The sequence below is a fragment of the Alexandromys fortis genome, unplaced genomic scaffold (assembly GCF_014885135.2).
Source record: "Alexandromys fortis isolate MF-2015 unplaced genomic scaffold, M_Fortis_MF-2015_v1.1 scaffold_64, whole genome shotgun sequence".
NCBI classification, from domain to species: Eukaryota; Metazoa; Chordata; class Mammalia; order Rodentia; family Cricetidae; genus Alexandromys; species Alexandromys fortis.
The window spans coordinates 814,172-829,112 of NW_026067976.1; the positions used below are offsets into that span (position 1 = coordinate 814,172).

Sequence of the window (14,941 nt, forward strand, 5' to 3'; positions counted from 1 at the left end):
CAATTTCCTTTAATACCAGTGCTCAGGAGGCAGAAGCAGGCAGATCTCCATGAGTTCGAGGCCAGCCTGGTCTACAGAATAAGTTCCAGGAAAGCCAGGGCTACATGGAGAAACCCTGTCTTGAAAAAAACAAAAAAAAAGCAAAGAGCCAATTATGTTTCATGTATAAAGACAAGGGCCAAGACATACAGTGACCAACCTGCAAGCAAAAATGTTCCACCAACACCCAGATTGTGGCTTTTAAGTATTATTTCCTACTCAAAAGAAATTGTTGGTAATAAGTATACAACAGGAAGTGTGCAAGATTAACACTAGAACACACCATCAGAAGTTAGAGATTTTGAGCAAGACCATTGATGTCATGCCAAAATTCAGGAACCAACATACAAAGGACCAATGACAGAGCTCACACATCAGCAAAAATTCTACAGGATTGAAGCAAACTAATTAAATCTCTAACAATCTTCAAACCATTAATCATTCTCAGAATATGCTAGAGATAACTCATCACCTTGAAAACTTACGAGTGCGTCAGAAAACACTTTAGTGCTTGTCCTGACTTTCTTGGATGATGATGACCAAGCAGTGGTGAAGAGCAGGTCCTCTTTCAAGATAGTCCCCCCCCCCCGCAAAATAAAGACAATAAAGATACCACTGTTCCTCAGTTCCCTAACAATAAGAGAGAGGACCAGAGAAACCAGCGATGCGTGCACGCTACACTCTCAGCACTTAGGAGGCTGAGGCAGGGAGGTCAAAGGTTAAGGCCAGACTGAGCAACTTTGTAAGACCCTGTCTCAAAAGCCCAGGATAAGAAGGGGAGGGAAGGAAGGAAGAAGAACATGATGAAGGAAGGAAGAAGAACATGATGACATAAACACACACACACACACACACACAAAGTGGGATATATGAATCCTGTAATAATTATTACCAACTAATGGAATAGAGAAAATGAAGCCTCCTGAAGAGGAGGTGGGTTGTACATAATTTGAAGAGTCCAGAAATGATTCTGTATTTCCTCCTCGCCTCACTAGGAAGCACTGTACTTGGACACACAGATGACACCGTTTTGTCACTACTTCTCTCGGCCACTTACCTAATTCCATTCCCACTCTCATAGTGAGTCCGTATCCAGTGTCACGGACTCTAACATCAACACCTCAGTGACCTGCATGATAGAGAGTACTGGGACCACTTTGACCCATTCCCTCTAGCCATTCTCCAAGCTTCAAGCCAGTTTATTATTTGGCTTGTCTTCCTCCTCAATTGTGAGCACTCCACTCGACCAGGATCTGGCTGAAACCCTTCCACTGAAGCTATGTTTCAACCCTGCTTCACCTCTCGCTGGGTCTGAGTCACAAACATCCCGAAGGCAGCTGGGCTCCAGGGACAGATAATTGTCTCAGTCTGTTGTCCAAGACAAACACATTAACATATCAGTCTTACATATGCAACACCATCACTGAAGTCTATTCAGGGTGTGCTATGGTGTGAGCTACCTGAAAAAACTAATAGTTTGGAAAATAATTGCTGGCCATGTTCCTGCTTCTTTCCTGTGGAGCCTACCACAGGTGCTGCCCTATACTACCTAGTGCAAAGGGCAGAGGCTCTGAAGCCACACAGGTTAGATCCCACCTCTGTGATTAGGTAATATGCAAGTTACTTATTTCTCTGATTATTTTTGTCTTATCTGGAAAATTGCAACAGGAGTGTATGTTACAGAGGAGTTTTTATGGAGGTGGAATGTGATACTGCTTTGAAAGCACTTGGAACAGGAAACAGAATAAGTGTTTGTTTTCTTTCTTTCAAATCAGTGAATATTATTCTTTATAGAGATAATAGTAAATAACACAATAATATATGGGAAACAAGTTGAGCAGGTTTTTAGGGGGAAAGCCCATCGAGTTTCCTCATAGGATGTTTCCTGTTGTCTTGTTTGTGCTTTTAAAACAAGATCTTGCCCTGTAGTCCAGGCTGGCCTCAAACTTGCCACAATCCTCCTGCCACAGCCTCCCAGATGCTGAGATTCCAGGTGGGGGCAGGGGTGGCAATAAACCGTCAAGATTGGCGTCCTTCAAGTTCTGTTTGCTACCGGTAAGGACCACCCAGACTGGCGGAACGGGCTGGCGCTGTCCTTGGTGCTGGTAATTGCAATAGCGCGCTCTGTGAGCGTTGCCCCTACCCCAAATGCTTTTCCCTCCGCTGGACAAGCAAAGCTCCCATTTCTTCCTCATGAAAAATTCTCAGTCATTCTGCTCATTTGCTTTTTTCCTGTATTACTGCGATTTTCTTGTGTTCCCTTTAAAGAAAAACAATTCTTTTTATTTTCTTATTTATAAATGGTTTAATCCCCAGAAATGTTGACTATACAGAAGGTAGCTTAGAAATTGGTTCAAAGTACCTTTTACTTTGCAAGCTTCTGAGAAGTCCAAAGCTCACGGATTACATGAAGTAATGTGATTGTGGTGACTATTTTTTTAACGACTTCTGCATATCCTGGAGATGCAGCCTAGTATGCGAAAGGCCCTGGGTTCGGTAGCCAGTACTAAAATAATTAAGCAAACAGATAAAGACTCTCTTCAATAAAACTCCTCTAAAACGTTCCCTGAACCTTCATCCAGAGTTAAACTCCTCTCTTTCTTAATACCAAAATATCTCAGCAAAAAGAACATATTAAAATTTATCCATATTAAAAGTTAAAATATAGAACATAGTCAATAGTCAATAAAAGTATATTAACTAAATTTAATTATTGGATCCATTAAAAAAATAGTCCCTACAACATCCTTAAAAGACAGACTCCTGGGGCTAGAAAGATGGTTGTAAAAGAGCTTGTCGCATAAACATGAGAATCTGAGCTCAAAATCATAGCATCTGCATAAAAACGGTGAGCATTGTCCGGCTCACAGCTGTCACCACAGTGTTGGGGGAGTGGGAGGGGCAGAGACAGAATCACACCCAATAATATCAACCTGCTGGTTTAGTATTTCCACTTGGTAGCAAACACCAATGCCATTCATTCCAGCAGCTCAGATTTCCCACTATCCATCATTCTTCCTCTCTCCCGTTCTACCTGGGGAACACCTGTGACAGCAAATAGATTTTGGGGCTGGTTCCCAAGGAAAAAAAAAAAAAAAACAGAAACAGTTCATGCATGTCTCACTTAGATGGAGACTTTCTTTATTCCTTGCCGAAGACTAAGAGTTAAGCAGCCATCAACAAATGCTACTTCATGGGGAATCTCACAAATGGGTACCAGAAGGTGGGTCCTGAAGCCTTTGGTTTTTAAAAATAAAACAGCCCCCCCCCTTGAAGGCTGTCCTCATCAGCACTCTGAACCTGTTTTGGAAATAAGAACTGCCCAGTCATCTTCATGCATCTCCCCAGAGCTGTTTGGCCACAGGCGTACAGCTTGTGGCTCTCTTCCAATTTCACTGCAGCATCTGTTGTAATATTTTAAATCTGTAAAACAGTATGTTCGGCCCAACTCCCCTAGGAAGATTAGGGGGAAGTGCAGCACTTGATCTTTACATCTTCAGAAAAGGGCTTAATGACAGGTTCAGCCTGTTTAATGACAGGCCCAGCACCACGCCCGTGTTTTATTGTTTCATTATTCCTGCGTAAATGCCCTTTATTACACATGATAACTAAAAATCAAATACTGGCTGAGGTGGGTTAAAACAGGTAAGAGGGCAAACTAAGTTATACGGTGGACACGTGGAACCGGACCTTCGGGGTTGTGGAAGGAGGCCTGGCTAGTTACACACTGGTGGTCTTTGAACTTCCGGATTCCAGGGACCCTCCTATCAAAGCTTCCCAAGTAGCTAAGCCCACGTCCAGGGATCTTATTTTAAGACCTACTTTTGTATGTGTGACGTTATCTCTGTCTCTGAAACATTATTATTTTAACTTCAGAATTACAACCACAGCTCAAAGGGGGAAAAAAAAAGTGAAAACACGCGAAACAGGATTCTTGGAATGTTTTACTATTTTTTTTTTCTGGTTGACTAAATAGTAAGACATGGCCAACAGAAAATTGCTTTATCTGTCGCAAGGTGTGAAACTCGTTAAATTCAGATACCACCTAGAGATGAACTAGCCTCGCATGACAGATGCTGTCACTTTCAGACGTCTTCAGAAAGTGGGATTTTTTTTTCCTAAAGACTTTCCTTCGACCTCGATTGCAAGGGAACGATTAACGTCTCCAGAGCGAAACCCGCAGGCCTGGACTAAATAAACGCCTCTGCTCCGCCTGCTGGGTACAGACGCTCAGCTTTTTCAAAAATAGCCAACCCACCGTGTTGCGTTTACGGACTCGAGAGTTCACTCTTCTGCGCATGCCTCTAGGACCTCAAGAGGTGGGCGGTGTTGGACGAGGGGTGTGATCTGAGAGGGCGGGGCCGGCGGCGGTGCAGTTCGCCAGCCGCTGCTCATTGCCCGCGGGCTCCCCACCGCGCCCTGGTCGCCTGTGCTGGCCGTGCGGTTCCCAGGCGCTGGCGCTCGAGCCCGTGCGCTCCCAGGACAGGCACGGAAGCTGCTGGGCCCCCCGGGAAGCGGGGGAGTCGCTCACCGACCAGGGTGCTGCAATCTCGGCCAGCGGAGGACCATCCTTGCCGCTCCGCGTCGCGGCTGCGAGAAGAGGACAAGGGCATGCTGGGCGGCGGCAGTGACGCGGGCCTGGCCACCGCCGCCGCGCGGGGGCAGGTGGAGACGGTGCGGCAGCTCCTGGAAGCCGGCGCAGATCCCAACGCCGTCAACCGCTTCGGGAGGCGCCCAATTCAGGTAGCAGGGGACCCCGGAGCCTCGCCGGCAGGGGGCGCACGAGCGCGGTGCCCTCCGCGGCTGCGAGTTGTGACCGCGCACCACCTGGGCAGCTGGCTGGTGCTGGACGTGTGCGGCCCAACGGGAGGCAGGTTTTGAAAGAGCAGAAGCTCTGAAAAACAAAAATAATCGAAAAAAACCCACCGCACTTGCGTGGCTTTTTCTTCGTTTTGAGATGCTGGGTCTGGAACCCACGACTCCGTATATGCTGGGCGGGCAAGTGCGCTACCCTTGAGCAACATCCCCAGCCTCCCGATCTTTGTATTGGTGGGAAAATACCAATATTTATTCAGCCATCTTACAATCACAGATACAAGGCCGACATTCGGGGAGCGAAGTGGGAAAGGAAGGATCAGACAGAGGACGACACGATAAAGATGCGTAGATTACCAGTTACACGGCCTGGATTCAAGGAATTCCACAAAATTGTAGTATGGAGGGAGAGCATTCACTGAAAACTTGTAAACAACGGGGGGATAATTTCTTTTTCTTTTTTTCCTCAAAAACCAAAATGTATTCACAGGACTAAGGATTTCCCAAATCCAGCGCTTAATTTCCTGTATGCGGGCAGTGATATGGTGGGGTGTAGTGTTTCACTGTTTAATGCGAACAGGCAAAGCGCTCCCTATAGAATTGTTGGGTCCTTTCAGAATGAATGACAAGGCAGTTCGGTTCCTTAAACTTTCTCTTAATTTGTTCAGTGTTTACTAATCCTGCTTTAATTAGTGTTGACTTTATTTCTTGACAATCTAGCACAATGGTTTTGTAGTCTGTTGATTATTATAGCAGCCTTTGTTGTTCACCTCCATCCCTCTCTGGAACTAAGGAAACAAGGGCTCTTGTTAATAGTGTGGATTTTTAAGAAAATAAGTATTCATCCCTCTTGAAATTTTAAGAAAAAAAGGAGGTGTTTAACAAAAGAATATTTAAAGCAACAAAAACATTGTAAAGTGATTATAAAGACCTTATAGAAAAGATTTTCTTATAATCTTATTTTCTGTACTGAGAACTTTTAAATCTTCCTTTTGTGGCTGTAAAATTAGCCTTTACCTCACTAAAAGAAATAATAAGATTGGTATATTTCTTGAAGGAAGGAATGTTTCTAATGTTCATGTGATAAAAACTGACACATGACCACTGCCTCTCACTACATGTAAATTTCTAAGCCCGTAGACCAAATGTTTAGGACAATTAGATACCTAAAATTGTTTTATTATTAATTTAATATCTGCATAGCATACAAAATAGCTACTATAGTATTACATCTCCAAAACATCATTTTCCCTAACATATGCATCTTTGTGATTTAATAGCTACCAAGTAAGCTTTTTTATAGTATTTTTACATAGAAAAATACTTCTTAGCATTAAATTTTCATACAATGTAGATGAATGTCAATTTCATATTACAATGGATTGCTCTAAACTTTCCACTGTATGTCATACTAGGTCTAAGATATTATAAGATGCTAAACATTTACAACAAATAATTTGTTTCTGTAATGTATAAGAAGCTTGAAACATGGTAACTTTCCTCTGATCTCCACTTCTAGCTTAAATGATCAGAGTACAGTTTGTGAGCGCAGACATTTGACAGGGAAAGAGCAAAACCTTTTTTAAACTGACTTGTGTTTTGTTTCCTCCTCTAAAGCACTGCTCTAACTTCCAAAACAGAATAAGCAACAGTGAGTACCTATTTTACATGATGCCTCAGTTTGCTTTCTGTTGCTGCACTGATAACCATGACCAAAAGAAACCTGGAGAGAAAGGGGGTTATTTGTTTAGATGCTACATTGCATCACCATAGAAGTCCAAGCTGGAACTGAAGAACTACTTCCTGATTTGCTTCGCAGGCTCTAGTTCAGCCACCTTCCTGACATCTTCCAGGGCCACCTACGGGTGGGGTACACCTAGAGCAGACTGGGCCTTCCTCATATCTATCATGAGTTAAGAAAATGTCCCACAGACTTGCCTACACAGGCCAATCTGAGGGAGGCTTTTCCCAGCGGAGGTTTCTCTTCCCAAATGACTAGCTTGTGTCAAGTTGATAAACCAACAAGCATATACGGTTAGACCTAGAGGGATAAAGAAAGCAGTCTAAAAAACAACATAAAACGTTATCAAGCTTGGCTCTGGTGTCCTGCCTGCAAGTTATGCAATGCTGGAAAGTAATCAACCAATACCTGATTTGACTAAAGGCTCACTCCACAAGATGAAACCCATCTCCAACACTTCTTGGGCAACCAAAAACCAGAACTAAAAAGTCCCGGGTCCTGGGTGTGTGTGGGGGGCACCAAATAGTATTGTTTCAAAAAAAAAAAAAAAGCACTAAAATGACTCATACTGACATCCTACTGTACTCATAGATCAGTGCCTTGCTCAGCCATCACCAGATGGGAACAAATACAGATACCCACAGACAGACACTATGCTGAGTGTGAGAGACCAGTGTTTCCACCAAATCCCTCCCCCTCAGAGATCAGGAAACCCTGAAGAAGAGGAGGCTGAAAGAAAGTAAGAGCGGAGCAAAGCTCATATGAGCTCAGGGAGACTGAGGCAGCATGCACTGGGCCTGCGTGGGTCTGCACCAGGTCCTCTGTGTATGTATGTCTTCAGGCTTAGTATTTTTAAGGCTCCTGTGTGGCTCTCTGAGTCTTGTGCCTTCTCTTGGGCTCTTTCCCTTCTGTTTGTTTGGTCCAATTCCAACATACTAGTTTTTGTTTTGTTATATTTTATTTTGTTATTATTATCCCTTAGTAGCCTGTATGTTTTTTTAACAAGAGATAGAAAGGGCGTTAGTCTGGATGAAGGGAGGTAGGGAGGGGCTAGGAGGAGTAGAAGGAGGGAGAACAATCAGGGTAAATTATGTGAAGGAAAAAAGTTCGTTTTCAATAAAGGGACAAATAAAAAACAAATAAAAATCCCGGTTCAAACTGAGCTAAGAAGTCACTTAAGATAAATCCCTCTAGCCCAGTATTCCATATTACAAATAAACAATTTGTCTGCCCTTTCCTGTTACTTTACCTGTAGAGAATAAAATAGAATCTATTTTGAGTTCAGCCTAAACTATAGCGGGAGTGGATTACACAGGCAAATGAGAAACCAGACACCTGAGGTTTGCCAGCTCCTTCGCTGGGCTGGCTCTGCGTGCGCCCTTCCCCCCCTCCCCCCCCCACTATCCAGACTCACCCTGAGCACTCTCTTCCTCCCCCCCCCCCAGGTCATGATGATGGGCAGCGCCCAGGTGGCAGAGTTGCTGCTGCTCCACGGAGCGGAACCCAACTGCGCCGACCCCGCCACTCTCACCAGACCTGTGCACGATGCCGCTCGGGAGGGCTTCCTGGACACGCTGGTGATGCTGCACAAGGCAGGGGCGCGGCTGGATGTGTGTGACGCCTGGGGCCGCCTGCCAGTGGACCTGGCTGAAGAGCAGGGCCACCGCGATATTGCGAGGTATCTGCATGCTGCCACTGGAGACTGATGCCAGGTTCCTCAGCCTCCCGCAAGGACTTTTTCTCACCCCAGCACCGTGTAGGCAGACTGCAAGCATGAAGGGAGCTGTGTACAACCTGCAAGACTTTCAAAACTCAAAGCCTACCCAGGAAGGCAAAGCCAATCAGAATTAACTCCCTAAGTGTTTTCCTGCATCTAGATCTGGTCCTCTGCCCTCACCCTGAAGCCAAAGGGATCACCAATTCGATTTCATATTGTGTGAAGTTCCCGGGGGGCTCGTTACCCTTCAGGGTGTGGTGTAAAATAACAAGGGAAGTTCTTGAATCTCCACAATATGATGTTGCAGTGGGAAGGGGGAATTGAAGACATTTGGGAGGGAGCTGTCAGTACTTCCCCAGGTGAACTCCAAATGCAGATGGTTCACAGGCTAGAGGGGAACACTGGAGTCTAGATGGATACCACCAAACTGCACCTGGGGCTTTAAGCGCTGTGATGTGCCCGTGGTGATTCGCCTGCAAAATGGCATTCTGTTGAAACTGAGGACCTGCCCCCCAGCTCCACCTGGAAGATAGTATAAGATGAAGGCAGATCTCTGTTGAACTCTGTGAACCAAGGTGGCTTGATGCTCTGGTTCCTGGCAGACTCACCCTACACAAAGTCGAGTGGTGAATTCGTATGTAGCAACTTGTTTATGTAAAATAGCTTAAGAACCCCTTTAGGTAGGCATTTCCTACATTTGAATTCTTTAGTAACAGTGTATTTAATGAGTTATGCTTTTAACAGTGTAACTTCTGGTCCTCAGCAGAGGTGAGACTGAGGTGCAGCTTGTTACTCTATGGTTGTTTTTTTTTTTTTTCTTCCCTTCTTTCCTTCTTTTTTAAGGCAGCACATTCCTTGTAGCTCAAGCTAACCTCCAGTCAGGGCACCACTGCCTTAGCCCCCTAAGTGCTGGGCTTGTAGCAGGTATCCCTTCTGTAGTACAGCGTCTTAGTCAACTCCTAGTGGCAATGCACACTCTGCTTTAGTCCTTGACCTATTTATTTCTCTGATCTTTGCTTCCTGTATAGTGAGTGTCTGGGGGGGGGGGCTATTGTAGGTGCCCTTTTAAATGGCACATGTACCTGTTCTAGCCAGCTTCAGAGGGCTAACTCCTAGAATGTAAGACAAAGAGGTAGGGTATGAACTTACTGAAATTAAACGACAGCTTGTGAGCTGCCTTGCTTGTCTACTGAACAAACTGTGGATACACTCTGTGGGGCTTCCATTTGGCTTGGTTCATTACAGCATTGAAACGGTTGATTCATCCTTGTTTTAATAAAGAATAAGCAGTATAGAGAGACTCCAAGATGTGAATAATCTGGCATTCAAGTGTATTTCCAGAGCACTCAGGTCAAGTGGCTCAAAACCATGCACAACTCCAGCACCAAGGAAGTTCAATACCTCTGCCTCCACAGGCACCTTCATTCATGCCCCCCCACACACACACACAATTTTTTAAAAAGCTAAAATAAATCTGGGGCCTGGAGCGAGGTCTCAGTGATTAAGAGCCATTGTTCCTCTAGAGGACCCATTTAGTTCCCAGCAACCATATCAGGTCCAGAATATTATCACCTCCGCAGGCACATATACATGGCAGGCACTCAAATGTTCACACAAATTTTTAGAAAATTAATGTATTTCCATGGGCTTACCACTAACTCACAAATGTTAAAAGATTCAAAAGTGCTCACGGCTTCTATCCTTTATAATAAACCTATTTTTAAAATATGCTTACTTATAGTAAAAAAAAATGTAAGATTTGTATTTTGTGCTTCTAGATGTCAAATATAGTAAATATTCACCCAAAATAGAGAAGAGGAACCAGAAAAATTCATTTAAGAGTAAAGACAAGGAGGGGTGCCTTTTAACTGGGTACACAAACTCCCCTACCAATTCCTTATTTTCCAAATTAGCACATTACCAAAGATGAGTTGAGAACTAGACCCCATCTTCTCAGGGAAGGAAAACATGTTTATCGATACAGTTTTCACTAGGCATGCTTTAACACATTTGTTCCTTCAACACTTAAACCTTCCATGATGTGCAAAAGTAAGTCGATTTGGCCCCCAAATGTGGATCTTTGAAAGTTTACAAATAATGGAATTTATTTTGGCTTGGGGAACAGATTTGCAAGTCTGGCATCCAGAGGCCACACCTACTGTGGGTTTCTTGCTACATCATAATGTGACAAAAGGCATCATGTGGAAGACCCTCCCACCCCTGAGAGGGCTAAGTCTCAAGCAGTTGGGCAGCTCCCATTAATTAACTCATTAGGGTGGAGCCTGTTCTAGTCTCCTTCTGCTGCTGTGACAAACACTGACCAAAAGCAACTTGGGGAAGGAAAGGGTTTATTTGACTCCAGCAAGGGAAGCTAAGCCAGGAACTCAAGGCAGGAAGTAAAGCAGAGACCGCAGAGGAAGGTGCTTATTGGTATGTTCCTCTGCACTTGATCATCTTGCTTTCTCATAGAAACCAGGACCACCATACCTGGAGAGGCACCACCCACAATGGGCTGGGCCTTCCCACATGAACCAGTAACCATGAAAACAATCAAAGATTTGCACACAGGCCTATCCGATGGAGGCACTCCCCAGTTGAGGTTTCCTCTTTCCAGGTGACTCTAATTCACAAGAACTACCCAGCGCAGTGGTCCCTTGGTTTCCAGCACTACTCAGCATAGAACCACTGGGGGTTAAGTTGTGACCACTGCTTGAGGAGACACATTAAAGAATAGCAGAGGCTCATCTCATTACCCTTCATACCCATGACTTTACACAAGGCTTTCTCTCAAGCTCTTTGTTATGGACCCACTCATCCTTTATGTGTGTTGCTCAGTTCTGCTGAAAGAACAAATCCTTGTGGCTAATGAGATGGCTCAGTGGTTAAGAGCACTGGCTGCTCTCAAAGGACCTGGGTTCAATTCCCAGCAACCACATGGCTGCTCAGAGCTGTCTGTAATTCCAGTTCCAGAGTATCTGACACCTCACACAGTCAAATATGCAGGCAGAACACTAATACATATAAAGTAAAATTTAAAAAAAAAAGAACAGATCCTCAGGGAGCTTCCTCATTAGCTGATGACCTATTGATGACTAGGGAGCCTGTCCTGAAGCTTTCTCTTGTAGACCAGGTTGGCCTGGAACTCACAGAGATCTGCCTGCCTGCCTGCCTCTGCCTCCTGAGTGCTAGGATTAAAGGTGTTCTCCACCACTGCCTGGCCTCCTGAATCACTCCTCTGTGATGACCTGCACGATCCTCTAGCATAGAACTAAACCCTGATGACAAAACTGGATCTTCCTGGTTTTTGTACCTGAGCATCGTGCAGCCTCTGAGATGTAGTTGGCCCAATGAACAGAAAGGTAATTGTAAATAATCACTATTCAAGGTGGGGGGAGTAAAACTTATGATTGCTACATACTAGATTGCAAATATCAATGCTTACTCAGAAAACCAAGTTTCAAGGAATAATAAAGTCCTCCATGTGTGTAAAAGATATTCTAGGGGGCTGGAGAGATGGCTCAGTGGTTAAGAGCATTGCCTGCTCTTCCAAAGGTCCTGAGTTCAATTCCCAGCAACCACATGGCGGCTCACAACCATCTGTAATGAGGTCTGGTGCCCACTTCTGGCCTCCAGGCATACACACAGACAACGTTGTATACATAATAAATAAATATTTTAAAAAAGATATTCTACATTTCCCTTTACAGTTTGTATTATAAGTTTAACTCATAATCATATGCATTCGTAGAGTACAGAATGTTAGGATTCCTAGCCGGGCAGTGGTGGCGCACGCATTTAATCCCAGCACTCGGGAAACAGAGGCCAGCCTGGTCTAGAAGAGCTAGTTCCAGGACAGGAACCAAAAGCTACGGAGAAACCCTGTCTCGAAAATAAAAAAAAAAAAAAAAAGATTAGAATTCCTGAGCACAGTGGGGAATGGTTGAATCAAGCTAGTCAACACATTCATCATCACAAGCAGCACTAGGCTAAGGGAAACACAAAGGCCACAAGTCCTCCCATATGTGAAGACTCTGGAACTCACCAAAGCAGATATTTAAATACCACTCACAGACAGGAGGCATGTCACAAAACTTCAGAGCAGAGGAAAATGTTTGTTTTGCTTTTGTCTTTAATTCTAGTAAGTATTGTGGTAAATACAGTAGAGTGTGCAGATTTTCATGTGCTACAGCAGAAAACTGCAGACAGTTCCTACCACAGTGACTACATTTTTGTTCCCACTATACCATTCTGTCCTCAAATCATGAATGATACATGGATAAACGGGTATTTTTCTAAGGTGCAGAAATACATGATCTTTCTTTTACCCTCTGGGGGTGGCTCTTCTCATATAAAATCTCAGAAGTGTAAGCGTATTAAACATGATTTGTACTAGCTTTCAGAGACTAACTCCCCCCCAAAAAACTCAAAACTACCAACAGAAATCTTTCATCTCGGTCTAAAGAGACTTGCTAAGTCCTCCTGTAAGAGACCCTCCCCCATCCTAGCTCCACTCCCTGGGGATTCCACCTCTTGGTGAGGCCCCAGAGTCCCCTTAACTCTTTCCTGCCTAGCCTCTCAGCCTTCCCTGCTAGCTCACCCCCATCCTTTTCTGTCAGCCACCGACCTGCAGCTACACTGTCTACAGAAGATCCCCAGCGGCCACATCGTTCTGAGACCCAGGGAGACAATTTTCACCACCCTCCGTGGCCTCCATCCTCCTCTCCATAGCTACTCTTACTCCTGTAGCAGCCTGCCTGCAGGACTTCCTCCCATCCTGACGCCATCTTTGGTGCCCCTCTCAGTCTTCTCTCCCAGCCCATCAGCACCCCTTTGTGTCCTTCACCGACCCAGGAAGACACTCTCCCAGGAAATCCCAGTCACCACACTTGCCTAAGATCCAGAGTGGACAACAGCAGCCAAAGAGGGGAACCATCAGTCAACAAAGACAAAACCAAATAGCTACACCACAGGACACCTCCAACATCATAACTCCAGATGTTTAGATACAAGCACCAAAGCACAAACATGAACACCCAAGACAGTATGCCTCCTCCAGAAGCCAGTAACCATATTGCAACAGGCCCTGAGAAGTTCAGCTTAGCTGAAGCACATAAGAACCTCAAAATGGCAATTATGAGCATGTCCAAATCCCTTAAAGAGGGCATGAATGGATGCCTTAATGAAGACTGTATAAACACAAACAGCTGAAAGAATAAAAACATTTCAAGACATGAAAACAGAAATAGAAAATATTTCACTAAAGAAATTCCAAATTGAAATTAAAAATTTAGGATGTGAAACAAAAGCCGCATAGATATTCCTTCTAAGGTGAAGAGTAAGTTGTTGCTTTCTCCATGAAATGGAACCCATACCTGGCACTGCTAAAGTGGCCAAGAACCTAGAACAAGAACAAATCATAGTCAAGGGGGAAACCCACTAGTATTATTCTGCTGAAGAAACAGCAATAAAATGACTCCTAATGACATACACTACACCTATAGAACAGTACCTCGCTGAACCACGTCAGTGAAGGTTCCCTGCAGATGGGAACAGATGGGAACTAACACAGAGGTCCACAACAAGGTGCTGAAGCACCCAGTCCTAAATGAGGTGTCATTATCAAACCCCCGCCCCACAGAGCTTAGGGAACTATGTGGAAGAGGAGGTAGAAAGAGTTTAGGAGCCTGGGGGGTGGGTGACATCAAGGCAACTGTGTATTCTAAACACAACAGGGTCGATAGACCATGGCCTCAGACTGTGGCAGCATATACAAATATACAAGTGGAAGCACTGAAAGGGTGGAGTGGACACTGGGCCCCACCGCTAACCGGGAAGCTGCCTACAATTGATACCCACTGGCTAAGGCAGATTTGTTTTCTTCTATGGAGTCTCACTGGGTATATCAGCCACACTGCCAGGGCAGGCCCCATACTCAGAAGGCCAACACAACACAGATTCAATGGTATATTTGTGAACTTTTTGCTTTGTCATTTTTGTTTTGTTTCATTGGTCTTTTAATTGTTTCTGATTTTTGTTTTTGTGGGTTCAGGGGCTTTTGCCTTTGTTATTTGTTTTTTTTGTTTTGTTTTGTTTTTGAGAAAGAAAAAGACATAAAGTTGGGGGTAGGTAGGAAAGTGGGCAGGGGAAATTAGGGAAGGGAAAAAACACAATCAAAATATATTTAAGAAAAAAAATGAGCAAATATTATAGAATACTCATTTTCATACTGAGCTGTAAAAATGAAAAATATAATTCTAACCATCATTTAAATAATCAATAGTGGCCAAAAATAGAATTTTAAGGATATATTATTATATAATAGCTTCAAAGGAAAATCACAGAAGTGGTAATATGATATGTAAAATCCCTTAGCTTCTCCTTTATTCCTTTTGGCCCAAGGTATTTGAATTTGCTAGTTGAGGAAGAGTGACTCAGAAATTCATTATCTCTTAAAATACAAATATTTGACATCTGTTATTTCATTCCCAATTTAAAGAAATGGCGGGATAATTCTCAGTGACAGCTTAATATAATTAAAAATAATTTTTAAAAATTTATAAACTTCACAATAGTGTAGTACATTGTTTTATTAGTTTGTTTGTATAAAGCAAAATCAAAACATTCTTAGA

The 14,941-nt window shown here is 43.9% G+C and overlaps 1 protein-coding gene across 1 annotated transcript; it reads left to right on the plus strand.

Moving 5' to 3' along the window:
- The first annotated feature begins 4,385 nt into the window (after positions 1–4,385).
- On the plus strand, positions 4,386–9,606 carry LOC126510717 (cyclin-dependent kinase 4 inhibitor B). Its single transcript, XM_050157399.1, has 2 exons — positions 4,386–4,782; positions 8,041–9,606. Exons 1-2 carry the CDS (start codon positions 4,651–4,653, stop codon positions 8,299–8,301), a joined length of 393 nt encoding a protein of 130 aa, XP_050013356.1. The 5' UTR covers positions 4,386–4,650; the 3' UTR covers positions 8,302–9,606.
- The last annotated feature ends 5,335 nt before the right edge of the window (positions 9,607–14,941 follow it).